The sequence below is a fragment of the Phyllosticta capitalensis genome (assembly GCF_038381095.1).
Source record: "Phyllosticta capitalensis strain CBS 128856 chromosome Unknown BKA78scaffold_11, whole genome shotgun sequence".
NCBI classification, from domain to species: Eukaryota; Fungi; Ascomycota; class Dothideomycetes; order Botryosphaeriales; family Phyllostictaceae; genus Phyllosticta; species Phyllosticta capitalensis.
Genome location: NW_027117449.1, coordinates 1,335,369 through 1,357,850, shown reverse-complemented (window position 1 = coordinate 1,357,850; position 22,482 = coordinate 1,335,369). Strand labels below are relative to the sequence as shown.

At 55.9% G+C, this 22,482-nt stretch overlaps 11 protein-coding genes across 11 annotated transcripts; 4 read left to right on the top strand and 7 right to left on the bottom strand.

The window, feature by feature from the left end:
- Window positions 1–68: 68 nt before the first annotated feature.
- Window positions 69–831, bottom strand: BKA78DRAFT_231768 (Gti1/Pac2 family-domain-containing protein; the record flags this gene model as incomplete). Its single annotated transcript, XM_066883784.1, has 2 exons — window positions 69–295; window positions 345–831. Coding segments are annotated over 2 exons (714 nt in total), but the record flags the coding sequence as incomplete, so codon positions are not given.
- Window positions 832–1,531: 700 nt separating this feature from the next.
- Window positions 1,532–2,045, bottom strand: BKA78DRAFT_325620 (uncharacterized protein). The gene has a single exon (XM_066889376.1). It carries the CDS (start codon window positions 1,923–1,925, stop codon window positions 1,770–1,772), a length of 156 nt encoding a protein of 51 aa, XP_066739963.1. The 5' UTR covers window positions 1,926–2,045; the 3' UTR covers window positions 1,532–1,769.
- Window positions 2,046–4,682: 2,637 nt separating this feature from the next.
- BKA78DRAFT_299561 (uncharacterized protein) lies at window positions 4,683–5,588 on the bottom strand (the record flags this gene model as incomplete). Its single annotated transcript, XM_066887073.1, has 1 exon — window positions 4,683–5,588. The coding sequence occupies one exon, from the start codon at window positions 5,586–5,588 to the stop codon at window positions 4,683–4,685; it is 906 nt and encodes a 301-aa protein (XP_066739962.1).
- A 2,204-nt stretch (window positions 5,589–7,792) lies between these two features.
- On the bottom strand, window positions 7,793–8,467 carry BKA78DRAFT_299559 (uncharacterized protein; the record flags this gene model as incomplete). Its single annotated transcript, XM_066887072.1, has 1 exon — window positions 7,793–8,467. One exon carries the CDS (start codon window positions 8,465–8,467, stop codon window positions 7,793–7,795), a length of 675 nt encoding a protein of 224 aa, XP_066739961.1.
- A 674-nt stretch (window positions 8,468–9,141) lies between these two features.
- Window positions 9,142–10,119, bottom strand: BKA78DRAFT_299558 (uncharacterized protein; the record flags this gene model as incomplete). The annotated part of the gene is made up of 6 exons (XM_066887071.1): window positions 9,142–9,194; window positions 9,243–9,549; window positions 9,601–9,700; window positions 9,760–9,816; window positions 9,923–10,009; window positions 10,034–10,119. 6 exons carry the CDS (start codon window positions 10,117–10,119, stop codon window positions 9,142–9,144), a joined length of 690 nt encoding a protein of 229 aa, XP_066739960.1.
- A 245-nt stretch (window positions 10,120–10,364) lies between these two features.
- On the top strand, window positions 10,365–12,630 carry BKA78DRAFT_273545 (uncharacterized protein). The gene is made up of 2 exons (XM_066885543.1): window positions 10,365–11,041; window positions 11,105–12,630. The coding sequence occupies exons 1-2, from the start codon at window positions 10,656–10,658 to the stop codon at window positions 12,255–12,257; spliced, it is 1,539 nt and encodes a 512-aa protein (XP_066739959.1). The 5' UTR covers window positions 10,365–10,655; the 3' UTR covers window positions 12,258–12,630.
- A 105-nt stretch (window positions 12,631–12,735) lies between these two features.
- Window positions 12,736–14,638, top strand: BKA78DRAFT_257194 (uncharacterized protein; the record flags this gene model as incomplete). Its single annotated transcript, XM_066885163.1, has 3 exons — window positions 12,736–13,092; window positions 13,149–13,799; window positions 13,856–14,638. The coding sequence occupies 3 exons, from the start codon at window positions 12,736–12,738 to the stop codon at window positions 14,636–14,638; spliced, it is 1,791 nt and encodes a 596-aa protein (XP_066739958.1).
- A 322-nt stretch (window positions 14,639–14,960) lies between these two features.
- BKA78DRAFT_299555 (chitin synthesis regulation, resistance to congo red-domain-containing protein) lies at window positions 14,961–15,620 on the top strand (the record flags this gene model as incomplete). The annotated part of the gene is made up of 3 exons (XM_066887070.1): window positions 14,961–14,992; window positions 15,095–15,209; window positions 15,267–15,620. 3 exons carry the CDS (start codon window positions 14,961–14,963, stop codon window positions 15,618–15,620), a joined length of 501 nt encoding a protein of 166 aa, XP_066739957.1.
- A 564-nt stretch (window positions 15,621–16,184) lies between these two features.
- BKA78DRAFT_325606 (uncharacterized protein) lies at window positions 16,185–17,412 on the top strand. The gene has a single exon (XM_066889375.1). It carries the CDS (start codon window positions 16,638–16,640, stop codon window positions 16,995–16,997), a length of 360 nt encoding a protein of 119 aa, XP_066739956.1. The 5' UTR covers window positions 16,185–16,637; the 3' UTR covers window positions 16,998–17,412.
- Window positions 17,413–17,445: 33 nt separating this feature from the next.
- On the bottom strand, window positions 17,446–19,126 carry BKA78DRAFT_258033 (xylose isomerase-like protein; the record flags this gene model as incomplete). The annotated part of the gene is made up of 3 exons (XM_066885241.1): window positions 17,446–18,484; window positions 18,533–18,569; window positions 18,628–19,126. The coding sequence occupies 3 exons, from the start codon at window positions 19,124–19,126 to the stop codon at window positions 17,446–17,448; spliced, it is 1,575 nt and encodes a 524-aa protein (XP_066739955.1).
- Window positions 19,127–20,675: 1,549 nt separating this feature from the next.
- Window positions 20,676–22,364, bottom strand: BKA78DRAFT_299553 (uncharacterized protein; the record flags this gene model as incomplete). Its single annotated transcript, XM_066887069.1, has 2 exons — window positions 20,676–22,223; window positions 22,272–22,364. The coding sequence occupies 2 exons, from the start codon at window positions 22,362–22,364 to the stop codon at window positions 20,676–20,678; spliced, it is 1,641 nt and encodes a 546-aa protein (XP_066739954.1).
- Window positions 22,365–22,482: the final 118 nt, after the last annotated feature.

Here is a 22,482-nt window from a genome sequence, read left to right as displayed (position 1 = left end):
GGATACGGATGAGGTGAGTGAGCAATGTAGCCCGGTGGGGGTGGTCCGTAGTAGTGGGTGTAAGCATGAGGCGGCGTCCCGAGAGGAGTTGGGGGCCAACTGCCCGGCGGTGCGTGGATTGCGTATGCGGGGACTGGAGGGCCTGCTCTCGCGTACGGAGATCCCATCTGGTGTGGCGCGGCGGTGGTGAAGGGTGATCCACCCATTGGACCTCGCGTGACTGCTGGAACGCTGGATTGCTCGTTTACCGACGATTCTGGGTACATGCCCTTTTGGGGACGGATGTGACGCAGCGCTTTTTGTCCATTAGCAAAAGTGACGCAACATTGACCCAAAAGACTCACTTGGGTCCTGCGACGGCTGCATAAGCGTCTGCGAGGTGGGGCTCGCGCGCGAGTAGTAGCTGATCAGGTGAAGATGTTGGCCTGTGGAAGTCGTGATACTAAACGACTGCTTCATGAGACCGTCGGGCTTGTAACGGTAGCCGTCGTCAGGCATGGTGTCGTCGTCCGAGCCATCCTTTGAACCAGAGTCGGATTTTGAGCCGGATTTTTTTGGTGCAGAAAAGCTGTTGCCTCCTCTTTTGCCCTCCATTTCGCGGTAGGTCAGAAAGCTACCCGAAACTCTGCTCGCGCTCCAAGATTTCCCATCGGTCCACCTCCTCATGCCGGCCTCGCGCTCATCCCAGACGAAGACGGAGCCGGACTTGATTTGCTGGCGTTCCTTTTCGGACAGGCGACGCTGGACGCGGGGGAGCAGGCCGGTGCGACATGCTTCAAAGAGAATGATGGCGTCATTGGGAGTTCGGACGTGGCCGTGATATGTCTCCATGGTGTTGGTGGTGAAGCGCAGCGGCCAGGTAGTGGCAGCAAAGCGCAGAGGAGCGAGCAGGCGACTACTAAGGCGGTGGGTAGGTACAAAGGATATAAAGTTTCGGTTAAGCCGACTGCAGAAACACCGAGCGTCAGCCAAGCCATGGTACCGGCTGAGCCAGAATCAATTTTGAGTTGACGCATAGGACAAAATTAGGCCAGCAATAAGCACGGCGACTAGGCCTTGGGGATGCTTGGGAGCCAAGGGTGGGCGGCCGCGGTCAACCTCGCACGGAACGGGGCGGGAGTGGTGTTGGCAGCGACGGTTGGCGGGCGGCGATCTGAAACAGGAATAAAGTTGCGACACAGGACTTACACTCGAGGATAAGCTTGAAGAGGGTTGTCAATTGAAAAGAAGAGGCGGCGGCGGCGGCGGAGGAGGAAGAAGTCGAGGAGGGCGGAGCGGATTGATGGGATGGTTGGGCGAGGGTCCGTCGGTCGTCGGTCGGTTGTGTGTCAGAACAGAAGAGTGGAAGGGAGGGAAAAGACGACAGACATGCCTCTGGCTCGACAGGAATGTGCCTTTTGTCAGGCGCGTGGGAATGGATCGGCCTTGGCCTGCTTGGAGTGGCGCATTTCGGGAGTGGATCAGTTTTGGATGGGTATTGGTGTTTGCTTGAGTGCCCTTGTTGGGGCCCAGTGCCCAGAGAGCATCAGTGCGCAAGAATAAGCGTTTCCCCTGCCCGACCCTAAGGCTAACTTTAATTCAAAGTGCCGCGCAAACAACAACAAGCTCCAGCGTAAGCCCGCCTCGGCCCCCAGCGCCAAGCCGACGTGACCTTCTCTCGTCTCCTCCCATTACTCCACGGTCCACCACCAGACGTCAGCAGAATTGTTCCTCGTACGCAAGGAGTGACAGTGGCCAGAGTAGCGCACCGCACATCGCCATCTCAACAGCTAGCTCCAGCTGGAAACCCTTCCAGAGCCCGGCGCCGCCAAGCCTCTCTTGCGGAACGTGCTAACTCCTGAGTCGCATCCTCTTGCGGGTCCACCGGATTTCCATGCTCGGGGCCACGTAAGCCAACGACGCATGCCGGGCTCTGGCCTCCCCATTTGGTCAGAGACGTCGACGACGAGATAACAAGAATATATTCACCACGAGAGCAGAGACTGAACAGAGAAAACACTCGCTGAATACACCGACGTTGCCAAGGGGGGCGGCCTGGCTGTCATGCGCTCATGGGGGTTGCGATAAGGCTTTTAAGCTTAAGGCTTTAAGCATAATGAACTGCCCAGCGGGAGTAGCGGCATTTGCCCTCGCATCATCCTCGTACATGACAATCGCCCTCGCCATTCGTCCACGCCTGCACCCACCACACCCACACAAATCGCTGCACACGGCCGCGCAATCTCGATGCAACCCGTCGCACGTTTTTACCACTCTTCTCTCTCTCTCTCTCTCGCTTCTCAAAAATACCCAGGCTGGAACTTGCCGCCACTCATCGCCCGCCGCTGTCAGGCCGACAAGGTTGGCCGAGAATTAAGGTAAAAGCCAAGCTGCTCGATTGACGCCGCTTGGCACCACCACCGGTCCACCACCACCAGCCTCTGCCAGACTTGTGCCAGTATTATTTTTTGGTCCCTCCGAGCTCCGCTGCATCTCATCTGCAATTTGCCAGGGCCCCGCCCTCGCCATGCGTTCCGTGGGACAGTACGCAAGCTCTTTCGCAACGTCGGACAACGGGCGCGGTCGACGAGCTCTTCATGACCATAAGTCCGAGGCCCCTTCCCACTGGTAGGAGAAACCATGTGAAACGTCGCCCCAGAGTCTTGTTCGCCAACGGTTGGCATCATCTGGAGCGTGCCCCAAAAGGGACAGGTCGCCAAGGCCGACGCAACCAAGCATCATTTGTATGCTTATTCCCAGCTGCCATTGGCCCCCGAACGAGCTATGACTCGCATCGCCGCACCGCAGCCTCGTGTTAGGCTCGACGTCAACCCGAAGCTTGCTTCGCCTTGGCGCGACAAAACACTGTCTTGTCGTCCTCTCGTCCCAGCCTTGTCCCTGCTTTACCAATCTGGAAACGGCGTGGCGGCCAAGACGCCCAAATCCGTGGACAAGTCAAAATCTCCCCCGGGCATAGCCGCCTCCCCGCCAAGCTGGCCTTTTTTCTTTGCCCTCTGTCTTGCCAGTCGCACCAACATGATGAGGGCGCTGACGGCCGCCTCTTGGCAGCTGCTCGACTTTTGATGTCATGGCCGCCAAAAAACGCCATACCAAGCGCTCGGGTGCCCACCTGGACAGACGCCTCTTCTTTGCTCGTCTTGTCGTGCTCGACTCGCCCGGAATTCTGCGGCACCCTCGTATTGCCTCCATCGACGGGCCTCTCCGCCCAACCACCACAGCAACCCGCGTCAGGGTAAAATCGATCCAATTTTGCTAAAGGCAGGTAAAAGCATTTGGCGTGCCATCTTCACCACCTGCCGCTGGATGGCGTCCACGAGCGCGCTTCGACAATCGACCCGCATGCCGCTTGCCAAAAAGTCTAAAGCGGACACATTTCCAGCCTCCAAAAGCCATCGACTGTATCTACCGAGTCAGCAGAATGCCATCTCGTTCGCTCGCATCCGGTAGAAGGCCTGTGGATTTTTTCCCGTCTCTTTGCGTCTCAAAACCTGCTCGCACGCAATGAGCAACAGTGTCGCATCGCGATGTCCGGCAGAAATCTGCTTCGTCCATCGCCTTGGCCGTCAAAGCTTAGGTGCGGACTCTGTGAGTTCTTCGAGATGCTTCACAGAAGCTCGACCGTTACCAGGTCCCTTTTTTTCTTCGCTGCATCAACGCTCTTTTCCCCTCGGTCATCTTCATTGTGTGGGACGTGCACCGCAGCTGATTGGACGCGGCTCATCGGACCCCCGGTCAGCGTCCGATCCAGAGATTTTATAGTTTTATAGTTTTTAGAGTTATTGCTCGGCGCGCTTGAGTTGAGTTGCTGGCTGACTAGCCTGACTGGCGGGCTGACTTGCGGCCATGCTCGGGCCCTAAGCAGGGGCTCGAGTCTGGGGTATCTGCCCGTCTGGTTAGGTGAACTCGTCGAGAGAGACCGACTCTGTGCATGCATGCAAAAGTGGATACTGAGTAACTGACGTCTGGGGCACCGCAGGGACAGGGTCAGCAGCGCGATACAATTATCCACCAGCCATCGGATATCTCCAGACCTCTTTGCGGTTTCCGGTTAGCTGCCGAGCGAGAAGAGCAAAGTTCCATTAGTAACATGCACATATTTGGAAATCCGGTACCTACGCAAGTATGGTTAACAAGTCTCTTTGTCGACTTATACTTACGGTGGGAGAGGCGCAGACCAAATCTGTCATCAAACATCGTCCTTTCAAGTAACAAGATCGCAAACAAGGAAATGCATAGGCCAAAGATTACCCTGCCACACCCAGATGAGAACCACTCACGATGCTCGCTGGAGAATTGGACGCACGTTAAGCAACAGGGCGCCGCACTGTTAAGCGTAGGCTCTTAGACTTGGTTCGGCGGCAATGTTGGCGGCGGCGGCGGGGTGCCTGGAGATTGCGATTGCAAGGCTTAGCAAGTTTAAAAGTCTAAGTCTCAAGGGAAGTATGGGTAATGTACTCACCCCATTGCTCGCATGCCCTTTGCGGTGTGTGGATGGTTTGATCAAGCGAGAGAGGACACATGGAGGACTGATTCCTCCAAGCCGCTCCGTCGCTCCCCTAATCTTTCGACGTTTTCCCTGTCGAAGCAGAATTTGGTTGCATAATTCTTGTTTGGTTCTTCTTGTTCTTGCGTCCTTAAGCGCTTAACCGCGCGTCAGTGCTCTTTCACGCCCACTTCAACCCTTACACCTTCATCCTCATCATTTCTTTCTCGACTCCTTGCTCTTGCTTCGCGCGCTGCTGAGAAAGAAGCTCAAACTCCTCTAGCTGTGGAATTTTGCGCACGTCCGACCAGATCGGAACGGTTTCTGGAAATCTGTCCATCCGCTGTTTAAGCTTTTGACAAAGTCCTACGGCCCGCTTTGATTGGGCGCAGCTTGCTGAGTTGATGCATGGGGTTGCCTTTCCTCGATCTTTCATAATCGGATCCTCGTCGAATCCCAGAAGGATGTTGTGCGAGTGGACGAGTGTCTGGCTCCTCGCTTGGCTCCGGGACAGAAGTTGCCGGGTCACCAGGTAAGTGCGTGGGTTGGAAAGGAGATGAGACAGGTGAGTCTCGATGGGAGCGCGCGTGATGCATCGGATCTGGCTTGGTGGTCGAGAGGGCAAAGTCTGGGTGCGCATTAGCGATGTGTCTTGTTGCTGCCCGCGAGCTTTGGCGTTGGGTCGTTGGGTGCGAAAGGTGCCAACAGCCGACTGGGCAACAGCAGGCATTGGGTCGATCGACTTTGTCGTTCTGTGGCTCTGGAATCTATCTCCCTTTTCTCGGCGCCGACCTAGGGTGGTTGAGCTTACCTTTGTGGTTGGAAGTAAACAGCCTTGGTTTGTAAATCCATCCATGGAGCGCCGATGGAACGAGGGAGTGATAGGCAGAATGAGGGCGGGGAGAATTCGACCGTGTTGAGTGTCGAGGTTGGAAGAGCGGTCGTGAGATGACGCGAGGTTTTTGTTGGGCGTACATGGGATACAGAGAGCAGGTACGATGCTGGCCGCTCCTTCCTGCTTTGCTCCTTCAGGGGAGACTGCCGCGTTGGATGGTTGCGTGCGTGCGCCATCTACGTCTTCCGGCGTGTTCTCTTCCCCTTTCATTTTTCATTTTCTGCTTTCTACAGCGACTTCCACCATCGTTGCTGTTGCTTCTACCTCTCTATAGCAGCCTTCTAGTCAACTTCCTCCCTTAAATCCACACTTGAAAGTCCAACCACTGCAAAACTCCTCCTGCGCCACGCGTCTATGTTCGTGTTCTCACTTTCTACCACGATGCATCTCCTACCTTACCATGTCTTGAGACGTGCGCTCCTGACTCCTCACCAGAGAGACGGATACACGTGTGTCGTGTCAAATCAAACCAAATTCCTCCTCAAGCGCTCCGAACCGGCGCACTTGTCACCGTGTCTTTTGGTTGAAGAACGGAACCAGGAGTTTTCGACGCTCGTGCCATGGTGTGGATGAAAGAGGGGCTGGACAGGAACACGTAAGAGGATGGAAAGATGGGTTCAGACGACCGTGGATCTAAACACTAGATTCGACAATGGTAGGAAACGAAAGAGCAGGGAAGCACGGAGACGCAGCGTGCCTTTGAAGCGATCCTGATTAGGCTGCTAGTCGTCGCCGTATTCGTCCACACTGGTCCAAGTCCGGCGCGCACTTGAGAGGCATTTGGGGAAACAGTCGCGCGCTCCATTGTTGACGAATTTGTCGGGGGGAAACCGGTGTGGCTCGGTGGTCTGGCGGTTTGTCCAATTTGGCTCAGTGCGAGCACTAGACGGCAATGTTGGGAAGGAGCTACGCGTGGTTCTCTCGATAACTTGTTGGATTGTTGATTTAGACCCAGGCACCTTCATATTTAAATAGTACTCCTTTCGTCTCCAATTCTCTCTTCATTCTCCTCATTCCACTGTCTCCATTTCGTCGGAATATCACAAATTCAAAACCACACCACCACCACATCACAACCTTCAAACACCACCAAAATGCTCTTCGCAATCCCAAAAGCTGTCTTCGGCTTGGTCCTCCTCCTCTCCTCCCTCTTCATCACGACAAACGCGCATCCGGTCCATCACACCTACCGTCATGGTCACGTTTCGGTGCATCCGCACCCACATCGGCTCGGCAACCCCCTCCATCACGACCATCGCCACCATCTTGGTCTTCCGCACAAAATGGAAGACAAGGATTCGAGAGGGGACAGGCATGTTCCCGGAGAGCTGCTCAATGAACATCTTCCTCACCTTATAATAAAAATCCCCGAACACCGAAATCATACCGGACACGCCCATACTAGGGTCGGCAAACCAATAAGGCCCAAGGGATGGGGATGGCTTGGCCTACACAGGGGAGCAAAGCCCGACGCAGATGAGAAGCACTCCCACGGCCAATGGCGCCACGGCCAAGGACACCACGGCCATTGGCGCCACGGCCTGCACGACCATGAGGTTCCAGCACCCAAACCAGGACAAAGTCACGCAGACGAGGAGGTGCGATTCGGGGAGTCACGTCACCGAAACGGTGCCGTGCGTATTCCCCAGCCGGCCGTGTCTGGCACGCTGGGCAAGTTTGGAGGCAACGAGACCGTCCCGACAGGCGTGGACAAGATGACGCCCCCCAGGCCCAGACTGACGCCGTTGTCTACGCCTACGCCTGCTTCGGCTGAGTAGGTGATGGTGGAGTTGTGGCCAGTCTGTGTTGAGATTGGCAGAGGAGTTTGAAGACAAGGACGAGGAATGACTATGGAGTTTTGGAGTTTTCGGTTGCTTTTTCAAACTGTTTTGGAGAGGAGATGTAGAAGTACGAGACAGAAGAGATGGCCAAGAAAAGGTTGTTCCTGTCGACCTGTCTTTTGACCATCTCTGCAGTCTCGTACTTCTCCAACTCTTTTGTATTGGTTGTAATTGAGTGGTGGATGAGAAAGGGGTGTGGGTGGTGTTTTGGGCTGCTGTTGAAGAGTCCGAGACGAAAGATTGGAGAAGCGCGAAAAGGTAGAAGTGGCCTGTATCTGTATAGGTTGTTGGCCTATATGGTATAGAAGAGGCACTCTTCGGGATTTTCAGTTCACGACACGGAGTTAATGGGCAAATGGACACATATGGATCATGTACGATAGTACCTTCCACAAATGACGACTCACATAACGCAATTGCCATGTCACATGTGAGCAACTCTTCCTTCAGCCACGACCACGATATCTCGGTGCATACCTGCCTCATTCAGGGGTAGCCAAAACACATCATCACTGCTCCTACTACCTCCTGACACCGCAACTCAACCCCCTAAAGTACCACCATTGCTCATTCTCACTCACCACGACCCAAACCACCAACAAAAACCTCATCAATCGAAGGCTGTCTGGCTGCGGCCCTCGTGACCGGCGGCTCGGCACCGACAACGACATGCCTGACGCTGTCCAGCGCGGCCGCCAGCGCCGTGACCGAAACAAGCTGACCCCCATGCTCGGCGTCAAGCTCTGCAGTCCGTCGACCACGCTGGACAGGCATCCACGCCTCTGAAGGCGCAGAGCGGGAGCGGCCCCCTGATGGTCGGAAAACCGGACCCAGCACGTCACGATCATGCTTTTGCTCCAGCTGACGCTGAAACCGAGGCAGAGGAAGCGCCGGCGACACCATCTCTGCCCTCTCCATTCCCCCCTGTCCATCCAGCTGCAGCTGCACAACTCCCCCTGCACCACCACTACTACTCCCGCAGGAGCGGTCCAACCAGCAGCACAACCAGGTCCACCAGCCGCGACACCGCCGAGCCCACCACTGCCAAGCTGGCGTCCGCTGGACGCGGGTGTTGACGATGCGAAGGCACTTCTTGAGGTAGTATTTGATGACGGTGTGCGTGACGAGTTTGTGGCAGCAGAGGCGGACGAGCAGGACGACGGCTTGTGCTAGGAGCGTCGAGGTGGTTGCAAGGAGTTCTGTCGTTGCTTCTGCTAGTGCTGTGATTATCCATGTTGCTGCGTCCATATCTGTGTTCCGAGTGCCGAGCAGAATTGTTGTGGTATGCAGACAAGCAAAGGCGCGTCTTTAAGGAGGAGCCGGCGGTGAATGAGCCTTGATTTGTCGATACGAAGGCTACATACTGAACAACGACACGTATCACTGAAGCATCACTACCTGTACTTTTTAGCAATTCCAAGAGTACTGTTTGCTGGAGTTGTCTAGTGGCCTGTACTGGACATGCGGGGGGCACATGTCGAGGACACATGAAACTTTGGTTGAGAGACAAACGCGTTCTGTGACCTATTTTTATTCTGCAAAAAGTGCCAACTGTCCATTAAGTTGATGAAAATCAAACTACTCCTTTTTATCGAGTTCCTTGCTAACTAGTTTACCTGTCTGAATGAGCCTCGCATCGAAGGTCGAAAGGCTCGCCGACCCTCTGGCACGGCTTAGGACTTGAAGAGTGAAGAGCAGCAATGGAATGGGCAGAAATCGACTCGTCCAACAAACAGGCGCCGACGATAATCCGGGAAACCGCAAGGACCGTACCGAACCGCTCGAAACCTGATTCGCATCATCAATTTTTGAGGAGACCGACTGGTAAAAGCAAGCCAATGACCGCCGCTCTCGGCCAGAACTGGGGCTAAGGAAAGCGGAATTGCTTCTCAGTGACTTGAAGACAAGGGAACTGGATCATTTCACTCCGCAGTGTCTAGGTCGTCATGAGCAGGGGGAGGGGGAGAATCCTCGCCTGGTTTCGTTAGCTACCAGTCATCTTTGCTTCGGTCATCAAACTTACGCTTCTCAGCGCCACTGGTGCCATTCTCACGCTCACGGTCCTCGTCATCGCGGTCACGAACGTCGCGCATCTCGCGGTCGCGGTCGCCGCGGTCACGGTCGTCTGGGCTGCGAGAACGGTCGCGGTCACGGCGGTCGTAGTCGCGGTCACGGCGGTCGTCCTTGCGAGGGGAGTAGTCGCCACGACGGCGGGGAGGAGAGGTGCTACGGCCACGACGGGGGGAGCGGTCGCGCCTCGGAGGGCGGTCACCGCCACGGTCACGGCCCGAGTCGAAGCGCCAGGACGCAGAGGGGGGAGTGCGGGCCCACTGCGGTTGCCGTTAGCTATGCAAAGGGGGATGCTGGCTCGGGATACGTACCTCAATCTTCAAGATGTCGTCACGTCCGATGCGCTTGTTGTGCATCTCATGATAGGCATCGTCAGCATCCCGACGAGATTCATACTCCACGAACGCGAAACTGGAGCGAATAGTCAGAACAACCAAGACTTGTTTTCGGCAGGAGCGGGAAGGACTTACAGACGAGATGAAGCAGATCGCGGAGCTGGAATGTCACAGCGCACAAGGCGACCATACCTTCGTGTGGAAGTTAGATTGGGCGTTCATCGTCGCATCGCGGGAAGGACAAGAAACAGAGAACGGGGTGGTCGAAGGTCCAGGAGCGTCGAGGAGGACTATCTACATGACGGGAGGAGCGAGGGAGGAATCGATAGATCGATCGGTTCGGGTCGGAAGTGCAATGCGGAGGAGGAGCAGGTAGGCGAGTCGACTTCACGTATCGTAGAGGACGTACCGTTCGAATTCGTATGCGAGGTCGCGGGCGCGGGTTCCGTGAGAGAAGCCGGTCACGTAGAGTGTGGTGCCACCGCGGCCAGACATCTTGACGAAGCCTTCGAGACGAAGAGCGATGCACGAAGATGCAAAAGACGCGTTGGGGGGTGGATGTCCAGGCAGAGACGTGGTGGTGTAGCAGTAATAGGGCAGAAATGAAGGAGCGCGGCAGCAAGCTGGACGACTGCTTTGAGCCACTAGCGCCTTGGCAGGAGCTTATGTAACGTCGCCGCCGCTCGGGGCAGGTGCAGCGGGCGGCGGGCGCCGGCAGTAACCAAGGTCCGGCTAGCCAACCGCCAACCACGCAACAAACGTCGACCTCACTGACAAAGGTCCGCTGCAGTTCTACTCTCACCTTTCAAACACCCTCGCGGCCACCACTTGCAACACTCTCAAAACCAAACCCTCTTTGTTCGACCACGTCGCTTGCATTTCGCCTTGCCACTACAATCTCTGCGCCCTCCATCGACCTTCAGGCGACACCGCGACTTGCTCAGCACGCGCCCGCCACCTTTGCCAACTGCCCGTCAAGAGTCGCGCGACCTCGAGCTTGATTCCCCAATTCCGCCACTGATCCTACAAACATGTCGGTGGAGCTTCAGGTCGGCACGCCTCTGGCGAACGCCCTCCAAAGCGTTGTTCAGCCCAAGCTCGCAGAGGTTGGTTGGAGCAGTGGCGCTTCAGACGACACGGCACTATCCGAGTACATTATTCTCATGCTGGTCAACGGGAAAACCCAGGAGCAAATCGCCTCCGAGCTGGCCAACGATTTGCTGAGCTTGGGTCCCGACGATCCGGACGCTGCCAATTTCTCGCGATGGCTATTTGAGCAACTTCACTCGCTGAACTCCAAGATGAACGGCTCATCAGGACCACCAGAGGCGCAACCAGCATCCAACGGCGATCAATCTCTGTCGGTTGGCGCTACAAGTCAAGATGCTGAGATGGGCGAAGCTTCGCAAACCTCAATGTATGCCACCTGTTCAAGACGCGAGGAAAATCACAAGTCCATAATGCTAACTTCTTTATCCAGACCTACTGGCCCAAAGGCGATGCGCAATGGAAACCAGACCGGCCGCGAAAAGCGCATGATGGGCCATCTCAACAAAGCCATGGAGCGCAACAACGACGCAGCCTTACATCGTGTGAGAGGCGGAGGAGGAGGCATGGGGCGCATCAATTCACATGCTGGCAGAGAAGCACCAAAGGGACCTCGACACCAAGCGAACCGTAATATGGCCATCATGAACGGCATGAACGGCATGGGCGGTATGCCGGGCATGAATGGCATGGGAATGTCTGTCGCTGGCAACATGATGCCTCCACAATCGCAAATGGCGCAAATGGACATCTTCAGGACTTTTGAGGCCATGTCTGCTCAAATGGCACAAATGTCCCAGGCTCTGGCGGCTACCGGTCACCCAATGCCTCCGCAGCAGCCATATGTCAACCCGGCATTCCAAAAGAATTTCCGGGGTGGACCCAACCAGGGCAAGTCCTTGTTCGACCGAGTCGATCCCTCATCGCGCCCAAACAGAAACAAGCCTCAGCACATGGGCAAAAGGCCCGGGCAGGGAGATACTGAGATGGGCGAGGGCGGCGTAGCGGATGCTGGGGCCAGCACAGAAGCCATGGACGTGGAGTCAAAGGACAAGGAGCCATGGGACATCATGTGCAAGTTCAACAACAACTGCAACAACGCAAAGTGCCCCTACGCGCACCAGGCGCCCCTGGCTCCTGCAGGCATCACCGTCGACCTTGGCGATCAGTGCTCGTTTGGTGTTCGGTGTACCAATTTCAAGTGCACGGCCAAGCACCCTTCGCCGGCGCAAAAGATGGAATTCCAGCAAAAGAACCCCTGCAAGTTCGGCATGCACTGCACGAACCCTGGCTGCCCGTTCCAGCATCCGCCTAAGCCTTGCCGGTTCAACGAAAGCTGCACCAACCCGGATTGCAAGTTCACACACGTGGAGACCAAGTGCAAGTTCACCCCATGCCTGAACCCGCACTGCTTCTTCAAGCACGACCCAGGCCAGCGGGCCGCAAACGGAGCCGGAAAGGAGCATGTCAGCGAGAGGAAGTTTATCGATGAGAACCAGGCGGAGGAGCTCATATTGCCAGCTCAGTCGCAGGAGTCAGACGAAGCGCCAAAAAGCGAGGCGCAGGAACCCGAGGTTGCGGCTTGAAAAAATAAAAGGAAAAGAGCGGACGGGAAGTTTTTTGAATAGCGCTCATTGGTCAGAGGATCGGCGGTGACGGTTGTATGAGTTTCGATTCGGCTTCGGACACATCGAGGGCGAGGAGAAGGTCCTTTGCCAGTAGGCAATGGCGTTTGGGAACTGGGTGGGATTGGCAGCTTAATGCTGCTTTCAAATTTTCTTTCATTGGTTGGTCAACTGTATTTATTCGAAAATGGAGCCCCCAGGACCAATAACGGTCACGTCAGATGGTTGTCAAGTATCAATCCATGGTGTCGACTTTCGAGTTGCCCTGCAGGGTCTCGTGCGACGAGAGCCAATCAGCTAGCACAGCGCCCTGCGCGTCGACCCACGTCACCCCAGTTGCATCTTGACCGTAGCTTCCTTGTGCATTCAACATGAACTTCTGCGGAACTGCCGCCGTTTGCATCTTTCACGACACCACACCATCAATGCATCTCGAGCAATGATCTCCCGCAGCCATGCCTTGCTCCAAGGCTCCCGAATCCCGCTTGCTTCGTTAAGCGCACCTCTCGGCTGCGGATGCGCGTCATACAAGCCGCCTCGCCGATGCTACGCGACACGGGCACCCGCCCCCAAGAAGATTGCTGTACTCGGTGGCGGTATCACCGGTCTGTCGACGGCCTACTACCTCTCCCGATCGCTGCCCAATGTCACAATCACGCTGTACGAGGGCAGCGGCCGGATGGGCGGTTGGCTCAACTCGAAGCGCGAAAGCGTTCCTGGTGGCGGTTACGTGACTTTTGAGCAGGGACCGAGGACGTTGAGAAAATCTCCATGGGCTCTGTTTGCCCTTGACATGGTATTTATCCCGCACTCACCACATGCAAAGGCCTTGACAGCTTACATTTTCTCTAGTGCTTGGATCTGGGCATGAAAGATGAGCTCATTTTCGTCCCTAAGACTGCGCCTGCTGCCCAAAACCGATACATTTACGATAAAGACCACATTGTCCGTCTGCCAAGCGGTATACGGGATGTAATTTCCTCTTTAAACGAACCCACAATTCGGAATCTCGTTTTGGAGGCAATACGTGAGCCATTCCGGAAGCCTCCATTAAAGGGATCGAGGGAAGACGAATCCATTGGACAATTTCTGGCCCGCCGTGGCCTGAAGCAGACTTCTGATGACCTGGCGTCGGCCTTTTTGCATGGAATCTACGCTGGAAACATTGACGAGCTAAGCGCGTACAGCACACCTCCTTTCGACTCTGTGTGGCACGACGAAGCAGCCTATGGCAGTATCATAAGAAGCATGATGGCTAAGCCGCCAAATTCGTGGAAGTTCCCCGCAAGACTAACTCAGATGACGAAGCATCTGCCATTCCAGCTTTTGAAACAAAATCCACAGATGTTCGATTGGTATGCAAACAGTTCCGTGTTTGCACTCCAGAATGGTCTCGGCAGTCTTGCGAATGCGCTTGAATTGAGGTTGAAGCAAAAACGAGTCAACATTGTAAAGGAAGAGGTCTTGAAGCTCGAGAAAGAGCCAGTATCGGGTGGCATCATGGTACGTGATCCCCTCTCCGCTCGTCGCTTAAGACCAGGCACTCACATATCCAACAGATCTATACTAGTGCAAGAAAGAACGCTTCCCTTCTGAAAAGTCATGACCTTGTCATCTCTGCCCTACCGGCAAAAACGACGAGTGAGATTGCGTCAGCTGGCATGAGTTCGAAGTCGGGCTCTGCTTCGTTGGTGCAGAATCGCCAGATTATACAAGAAGCGCTAAATGTCCCCACTGTCACTGTCATGGTGGTAAACCTATTCTACAAGCAACCTGGGCTCCTGCCAGTCAAAGGGTTCGGTTACTTGATTCCGCAAACTGTTCCAATGGAACAAAACCCAGAAATGGCACTTGGCGTCATCTTTGACAGCGACACAATACCCGAATGGGACACGGTCAAAGGCACAAAAGTAACGGTCATGCTGGGCGGGCACTGGTGGGACGGGCTCCGCGAAGCAGACTTACCAACTGAGGAGGAAGCTGTTCTGGCTGCAAAGTCACTTCTAGCACGACACTTGGGAATCGACGCAGAACCTTTGTTAAGCAATGCAAACCTGCAAAAGAACTGCATACCGCAGTACAAGGTTGGACATCACCGGAAGATGGTATCGGCGCATCACGCACTTCAGCAGACTTTCGAAGGAAAACTTCGGGTGGTGGGCAACTCGTACTATGGCGTAAGTGTTCATGATTGCATTGTCGGTGCAAGGCAGATGGCCTTGAAAGTCGAAGAAGAAGTGGCAAGTGGGGAAATGCGCAGCGATCGTACAGGTCTGGAGTATCTCGTGGAGGAGAATTTGGGATGGGCTGTGGATGTTAACACGCCCAAGGAGTTGCAGTAGTAGACTTTGGGTGGTAGGAAGACCCAAAACGGTAGAGAATGGAGAAATGGACGAAGGAAGATACAGCCACCCCGAGGCGAAGACAATAAAGGCCAAGAGGCGTGACAAAGACCATGACGACGCCTTGGGCGGAGTGAAGGGTTGGCGGCCGGCGCCAATCAAGGGCCGGGAGCGTTGCGCCGTTGGCCGGGTTCCTGTGCTGCGCCTCCGCAGGCTGATGCCATCACCACCATTTATCTCAGCTTTCCACTCTCTCTCCCTCCACTCACCTCCACCCTCTCCACCTCTCCCGCACTGTCCTTTTCCTACCCATCTGTACACCATGCCTGTCCTCCATTCGTTTCAGAAGCGAGAGTAAGTCCCACGTCCCATCCGCTCCCGCTGCAACATCATGGATCGACGTCACTCGACGCACGGCCATCAAACAGGACCGCGACTGACTTTTGTCTACCTTAGGGATTGCGTTCGCGACAGCAATGGCGAGCTCTACTGCAACAACAGCCCTTGGAGCGACTGGGCTCGATGGGTTGTCCTCGTAATCATCATCGTTGCCTTCTTCCTACTCTTCGTTGTAAGCACCTGCGCCACCGCCAACACCACAAACAACACAAACTAATCGACCAAACAGGCTTGTTCATGTGTCACTGCTAGACGTCGTCGGAGAGCAGGCCAGCGTCCCATGTGGGGAACCGGCTGGGCTGCGCGCAACGGCCACGGCGAAGCCCAGTACGTGGGCCACCAACAATACGCGCAACCCTACTACAACCCCAACCCTCAATTCGGCGCGCCCCCGCCACCTCCAGCCTACAGTCCTCCGCCGGGAGGATACTACGCCAACGGCGGTGCGCAGGGCAACTACGAAATGGGCACGATGCCGGGCGCACCACCTCCGGCGCACCCGCACGACACGCGGAATGCGGCGGGAGAAACCGTCTACGAGCAGCCGCCGGGACCACCACCGAACAAGTCCAGAGATGTCTGAGGGATACTGTATTGATGCTGTGTCGCCGTTGAGAGTACCGAGTGTAGACGTGTTTCATCCTCTTTTGCGACAATTTTCGACTTGTCTCCCTTGCTTCAAAGCGGATCTTTTCTCTACAAGGTGAAAAGTTCTATGATCGAGTTCCCTGCGCCGAACCAGATGCTTCGTCCACATTAAGCTCACGAACGGCGTCACAGTCGGAAACGACCCAAACAAGCAGGAATTTCCTTCGGAAGAGTCAGCGGACTCGGACTAATGGCGCTATACGGATGAATGGATGTGTGGGACGGACTATCGGCACAACAGGAATGGACACTCGGTATGAGGAAAGGGTATGTGGGAATCTGGAACAGCAGCTGGGCAACGGTCGTCTGTCGTCGTCGCCGAGCGTTTTGACAGGCGGAAGGCTTCCAACGTCTCAAACGAAACTTGTTTTTTCTTTCCTCTCCTTGTTCAGGCACCGTCCTTTTGTTCCATCGGAATTATACCTATTTGCTCTTTTTCGTACGTACTGATTGCTTTCTATCGAAGAATTTGTTCACTGCCGCAGTAGCCAATTGTTTGCCTCCATCTCGCCCCCTACCTTGCAGTATTCTCTGCAAAGCGCCGTCGCCACTGCCCTCCCCAAAAAAAAAAAAAACACCTTCACCAGCTGACCTACTTCCCTTCTCGCCTCCCAACCACCAACTCTGCTAACCACAGCGCTACTACACGTACCAACAACACAAGCCCCAGCCCAGCCCAGCCCGCCACACGCCGCCACGCCACGCGCTCCCCCACACGCATCCCGTGCAGCTTACGAATCCTTCCTCCCATTCCAAATCCGCCACGACGCTTGTTGTTCTCGTTCTCCTGGCAGCTAGCTGGGCAGCAGCAACGTGGTGGGTAGTCTCGCTTCCTAAGCAGCGGTGACAATAGAGGAAGTGCACAGCGACGACATCTCATTTCTGCATGTCGGCGTGTACCTACCTGGCTCGTCCTGGTGTCATGCGAGCCACACAGACCGGCGCACATTAGATGCGTCGACGTACCCACGTATATGCACGACGCGGCGGCGTGCCGCTGGCCGCACGTCTCTTTTTGGGTAGCTGGGGTCACGTATGGGGAGTAGTAGTTGGTCCAACTACAGGTAACCAACCAACCAGTCTGTACAGACAAAGTAAAGCACGCCGCAGTCGGCCTCACCCACCCATCCACCCATCCCACTCTCTCATTACTCGACTTTTCCTTTACGCCGCCGCCGCCGCCGCCGCTGCAACAGATGTACCAACTGCTCAGCCACCTACAGCCACGCAGCACATCACGACCCAACCTCACCCACCTACATACCTTTTGAAGCGTGCATGCGCCTACCTACTCCATAACTCCCCAAAGTAGCATCGGCCCGCACGCGTTGTTCCATCTAGCGCGCAGATTCTGCCCGTGCCCCATGCCTCCCGCCGCCGCTGCTCCGTGCCAAGTTACCAAGACTCGGGAGCCTGACGGCGGGAGGGAGGGCGGCCAAGACGTTGGGGGGCCCAGCCAAGCTGTGCTCCAAGCCGGTCGCTACTGTATTGGTTTTTGTGGGGTGGATACGGGGGATAATGAGTGGTGGTGGTCAAGGGCATCGTGGATCGTATCGTGTGGCCGGTGGATTGGCGGATGGGTGAGAAGCGGTGGTGATGGTGATGACGTTGGTGTTCAGGAGAAGGGCACCACCGCCAAAGGGGAAGTCAAGTCTTCTGGTTGTCGACTCGAGGGCTGCGTACATGTATGTAGTGTTTGGATATCATGCATACGTCTTTACTACACTTTACCCATCCAACGCCGGACCGCACCGTGATGCTTACTCGGCATCACTGCCCTCCCCACCGTCCTCCTCCTCCTCGTTCTTTTTCTTCCTCTTCGACTTAGGAGCCGCCTTGCCAAAGCTCAGCTTCGTCTGCTTCTCGCCCTTCTTCTCCTCCCTCTTGACCACTTGCGCCATGACGCGCTCCCTCTCGCCCTTGCCCCTCTGCTGCAACTCGTCCTCCAACTTGGCAAACGCGTCGCCCTCGGCGTCCATCCCAACCAGGCTCTCCAGGAGCTTGATCTCGCGCGCCCAAACGCCGCGGTCCTCGACCGTCTTTCCCAGGCCGCCCTTGGGGTCCGGCACGTCGATGGGCGTCTCGAGCACCATGGGCAGGCCGCGCAGGCGCGGCTCGTTCATGAGGTGGTGGAAGGCGCGCAGGCCGAGGAAGCCCGTCCCGATGTTGGCGTGCAGGTCGCGGCCGGAGGACAGGGGCGCCTTTGAGTCGTTGAGGTGCAGCGCCTTGAGGTACGAGAGGCCGATGACGCGGTCGAAGGTGTCCAGCGTCTGTGTGAACGTCTCGGCGGTGCGCAGGTCGTAGCCGGCCGCGAAGACGTGGCACGTGTCGAGGCAGACGCCGACGCGCGTTTTGTCGTCGATTTGGTCGATGATTTGGCGGAGCTCTTCGAAGGTGCCGCCGACCGTGTTGCCCGTGAAGACAGCCATCGTTTCCAACAGGGTGATGACGCTGCCGGTCGATGGGTCTGCGTGCGCGCGGTTGAGGTTGGTGGCGATTTGCTTGAGCGCCTCGTCGCGTGTCGAGCTGGCAGCGTTGCCTGGATGGAAGTTGTACAGTCTGATTCCTAGCTGATGGCAGCGCGAGACGTCGTCCAGGAACGAGTCGTACGCCTGCTGGGTTCGCTCCGGGTCTGTGTGGGCCAGGTTCACGAGATATGACCCGTGGGGCACAACGTCCTTGTCACTCTCGTACTTGTGCTCCTTGCAAGCTGCCTTGAACATGATGGCATTCTCTTCCTTCAGCGGTGGGTTGGCCCATCTCCGCTGGTTCTTGAGGAACAGCGCAAAGGCGTTGCCACTGGATATCCATTAGACATCTCTAGTTATTGGGTCATGAGCCACTCACCCGATTTGATTGCTATTGAGAATTGCATTTTGCACGCCTGGCAAAAGTCAGCATCATCGTCCTACTCCGAATCACCTGCGTTCGAGCAAACGTACCCCCAGAAGCGCTAACGTGAGCTCCAATCTTGTACGCATGGCCAACATTCCGTTCAGCAATCGGCACCGCAGGCTCCTCCTCAGTCTTCGCCTTGGTCTTCCGCTTGGCCTTGTTAGCCGTAGCAGCGCCATTCTCTCCCTCTTGTGCCGCGTCGTCCTCTTTCTTGACCTGCGCCTTCGGTTTTCTGCCCGGCTTCTTTGCCGCGGGCTTTACCTCCACTGCCTCTTCCGCATCCACTTCCTCTTCGGCTATAGCTTCAGCCTGCTCCTCTTCCTCGATCTGCTTCTTGCTCTTCCTCCCTCTCCCCGCCTTCTTGGGCGAGCTCTTCGCCACGACAGCTTCCGTCTCGTCCTCAGCGCTCTCCTCGGCGTAATTGGCCTTGGCGGCTCCGCGCGTCGCCCTCCTGGTGCGCTTGACGGGTTCCTCGGCATCCACCTGGTCTGCGCCGCGCTTGCGCGTCGAGGCGGCGCTCCTGACTTGTCGCGAGAGGTCCGCCATGGAGACTGCAATGTGGCCGGAGATGGTGGTTGGGCGAGTGCGGCGCAAGCTCGATGCCGGGAGCGAAAGGCGGGAAAGTAGACTGCGACGGGACAATGAGACGGCGGTTGTAAGCATTAAATCGAGTCTTTCTTGTTGCGAGAGGTCTTCGCCAGGAAGAGCAATCAGGTCGGAGGTAATGATAATCACCACCCAGTCGCGACGTCCTCACGTCGACGCGTCGCCCGCGCGCCGTTGCCAGTGCACGGGCACGGTCCCGGCCCGGCCGCGCCGCACAGACCACTTCCGCAAACCCTGCGCGCCGCGGCGGCCTCAAAAGCGATTTCCCTTTTCCCTTCTCTCTCACAATTCAGAAATCTACGGGACTCTTCACTTAACCGGCCGGAACCCTTCGCGTACCGTGACGGTCATTCGGGTCCCCAGATGGACGACGCATGTCAGAGCTGCGACCCCTTCCGGGGTGCGTGGTTCGCTGCGCTGGCTTGCTTGCTTTTGGGGAGACCCAAATTTGTGTGCGGAGGCTGGCGCGGTCTTGTGTGTGTGCGTAAATCTTTTCGTTTGTCCGCTTCATCGTCCACCATGTTTTGGATGAGTAGACTCGGACAAGGAGTCGTGAGCGAGTGCGGGTGCAGGTGGTTGGTCGTGTGGTGTGTTGGCCGCATTCTGGATCTACTTGCAGAGTTTGGAGACCTGAATTGAATGTTTCGCCTGCGTATTTCCCTTTGACCATTTGATGTGCACGCTTTTCAGCCACCCCTGTTATTCATATGTTCCGACGACATTGGAAGAGACGGAAGTTTGCAAAGTACAGAGTGCCGATGTTGAACGGCGACAATGGACGCTTTCAACAACCTCATACACCACAGGCGCTACACGTTGCGGCACCATCGCCACACCATCAACATCTTCTCCCTGATACCAGCACTGCCACTTACTGACGGCAGTCGCCGCTTCAAGTTGGGTGCGGCACGGCACTCAAGACACGAGATGCATAGATTGGCTGTCAAATTCCTCCTCCGTCTCTGCGTTTGACAAGACACGATGCCGAATTGATCTTTACGTCTGGTCCATCGGCACCTGTCACATTTCAAGTCCTTTCCTCTGCGTCGCTGCTCAACATGCTTCTTCAATCTCAAGTCCATCATGCTCGATCCGTCTGCCATCGTCGTGCGACAGGGACTTGTGCATGGCCCTCTGCTCGCTTTCACTAACCACTCGGCCGCCTGAAGCCGCTAGCCCTTGAACTAAAAAGAAGACCTGTAAAACATTAATTCAGTGAAGAAGAAAGATCATCAATATTCGTGACGGCATTACTTTCCAAACTCATGGGCAAAATGCAGAGGAAAGTTGATTTTTGGAAAGGGATGGAAACGAGCGGAGTAGAAGGGAAGACAAATGGAATAAAAGTCAACTTGTCAGCGACAATGCTGACACACGGGTAGAAGAAAAAGTCTATGAGCAAGGCGCACGGAAAGAGGCAGTATCGCTCTTCTGCACTCGTGCTCATACTGACAATTTCTTGCCAACATGCGAGAAGACCGAGGGACTCTTAAAAGGCAGTCCCTGCCCTGAAAGGACCTCTGGGGCTCCGAGGACTCCTGGGCACAATAGCCTTCAAGACTCTACGAGTCGTGGCTACTGCAGCCTCGGCTTGTGTGCCAGCAGCCACTCTGCGAGAATTGGAACGCGTCGGCCGCGACGGGTCCACAGCAGCATTGTCACCAAACGGGTTTTCGCTAGGCGGCAGGCGCGGCGTGGCTGCCATAACGAAGCCGTCCTCAAAGTCACCCAAAACTTCTGGCCGGTCCAGATCGAATGGGTCGCTCTTGCGGCGTCTGGATTGTGAGCGTTGGCCTAGATACGAGTTGCGTCTGCTGCTAGCCCGGCTGCTCTTGGGGCTTCCCGTGCGAAACTGGGGTCGACCGCGGGTCTCTTCTTTGGTAGGGACGCTTCGAGGACCGGGGGCTTGCCGCGAGTAGACCGAGCTGCTCGGAAGAGGGATCACAGGCTTGGCCGAGTCGTAGCTATCGGTGCGTGAAGGAGGTAGTATCAAGATGCTGGCGGGAGGAGTGTCGGGATCCTCCACCGATTGAGGTGGGCTGTTGGCAAGCTGTGTCAGAGGAGAGTATATGCGGGCAATCTTCAGAGGCGCCACCTCAGCAGAGCGATGAGTCGGAGAAGCGTAGCCCGAGTCGTTGGAGACGTTCTCAGATGTCTTGAACTTGGATGGCAGCCCTTCTACAGCAACGATTGCCTTTCCTCTGATGGGCCTCAAAAGATTCGAGGCACCTTCGCCAGCATCGGCCTTGGCCCGCAGCCTTTCGGCGGAGACAAGTTTGCGCAATCCTGGAGATATTCCCACGCGGTCAGGGGGGTCCAAAAATGGATTCTCGATTTTGGCTACTCCAACCGTTGGTCGAATTGGTATACCAGGAGCAGCAATTTCTGGTTTCTTCGGAAGGCTAACTTCTCCTATGTTTGCGATGTGGAAGGATTCACGGTTCGAGTCGGCAAATGGATCAATGTTCGCGCCAGGCAGCTCGGCTGGGAAAGCTGATTGGAACGAGCGCGTGCTGTCAATCGATGGAAGACGATCACGGGCAATGCGCCTCTTGAAGCTGTCGGTGACGTCTTGCATGGTTTTGAAAAGAGGAGCACTGGTCGACCTGTTGTGTCCTTGGGCTTGGCTGGAATCAGAGGACAGGCGGCCTTGACTCTCACGATTCCCCCGGTTGGTGCGAAAGGTGCGATTGGTGTTGAGGAATGGAAATGGCGAGCTGACGCTGGGAGGATGTTCGCGAAGACCAGTGCTGGCACTAGTGAAATTGAATCGAGAGCCTCCAGGCTTCTTTTCGGACACGGCCTTGTCGGTGATTTCATAGACACGGTTCCGCTCTCGAGTCCTTCTTACACACCATAGAAGCACAAGGCCAGCCAGAATGACGCCAGCAAAGGACCCAAGAACGACACCGGCCACTGACCCAGGAGAAAGGCTACGACCAGGAGCATTTTGCAGAGTAGCGGTTGGAGTAGCAGAGAGTGTGGTTGAAGCCGAGAAAGCAGCAGTGGTGGACAAGTCACCAGTAGAGGTTACAGTCTGGACAAGTCGTTAGTTGGATCCAGAGGATGGCTCAAATTTACTCACGCTGCTAGCAAGAGTAATGGTAGTCGTGGTCCGTGGGACTCTGGTACAACGCTTGCCGTTGACCGTGGTAAAGGGACTGGGTGGAGTGGCCATCCATGCGGGTTCAAGATGCACGCAGCTTGAAGGCACCTGTGCACATGGCGAGCAGCAACAGGAGAACCAAGAGAGGGGAGGGCTGGAGGAGATGGGATTATAGGAGCTTCAAACGGCA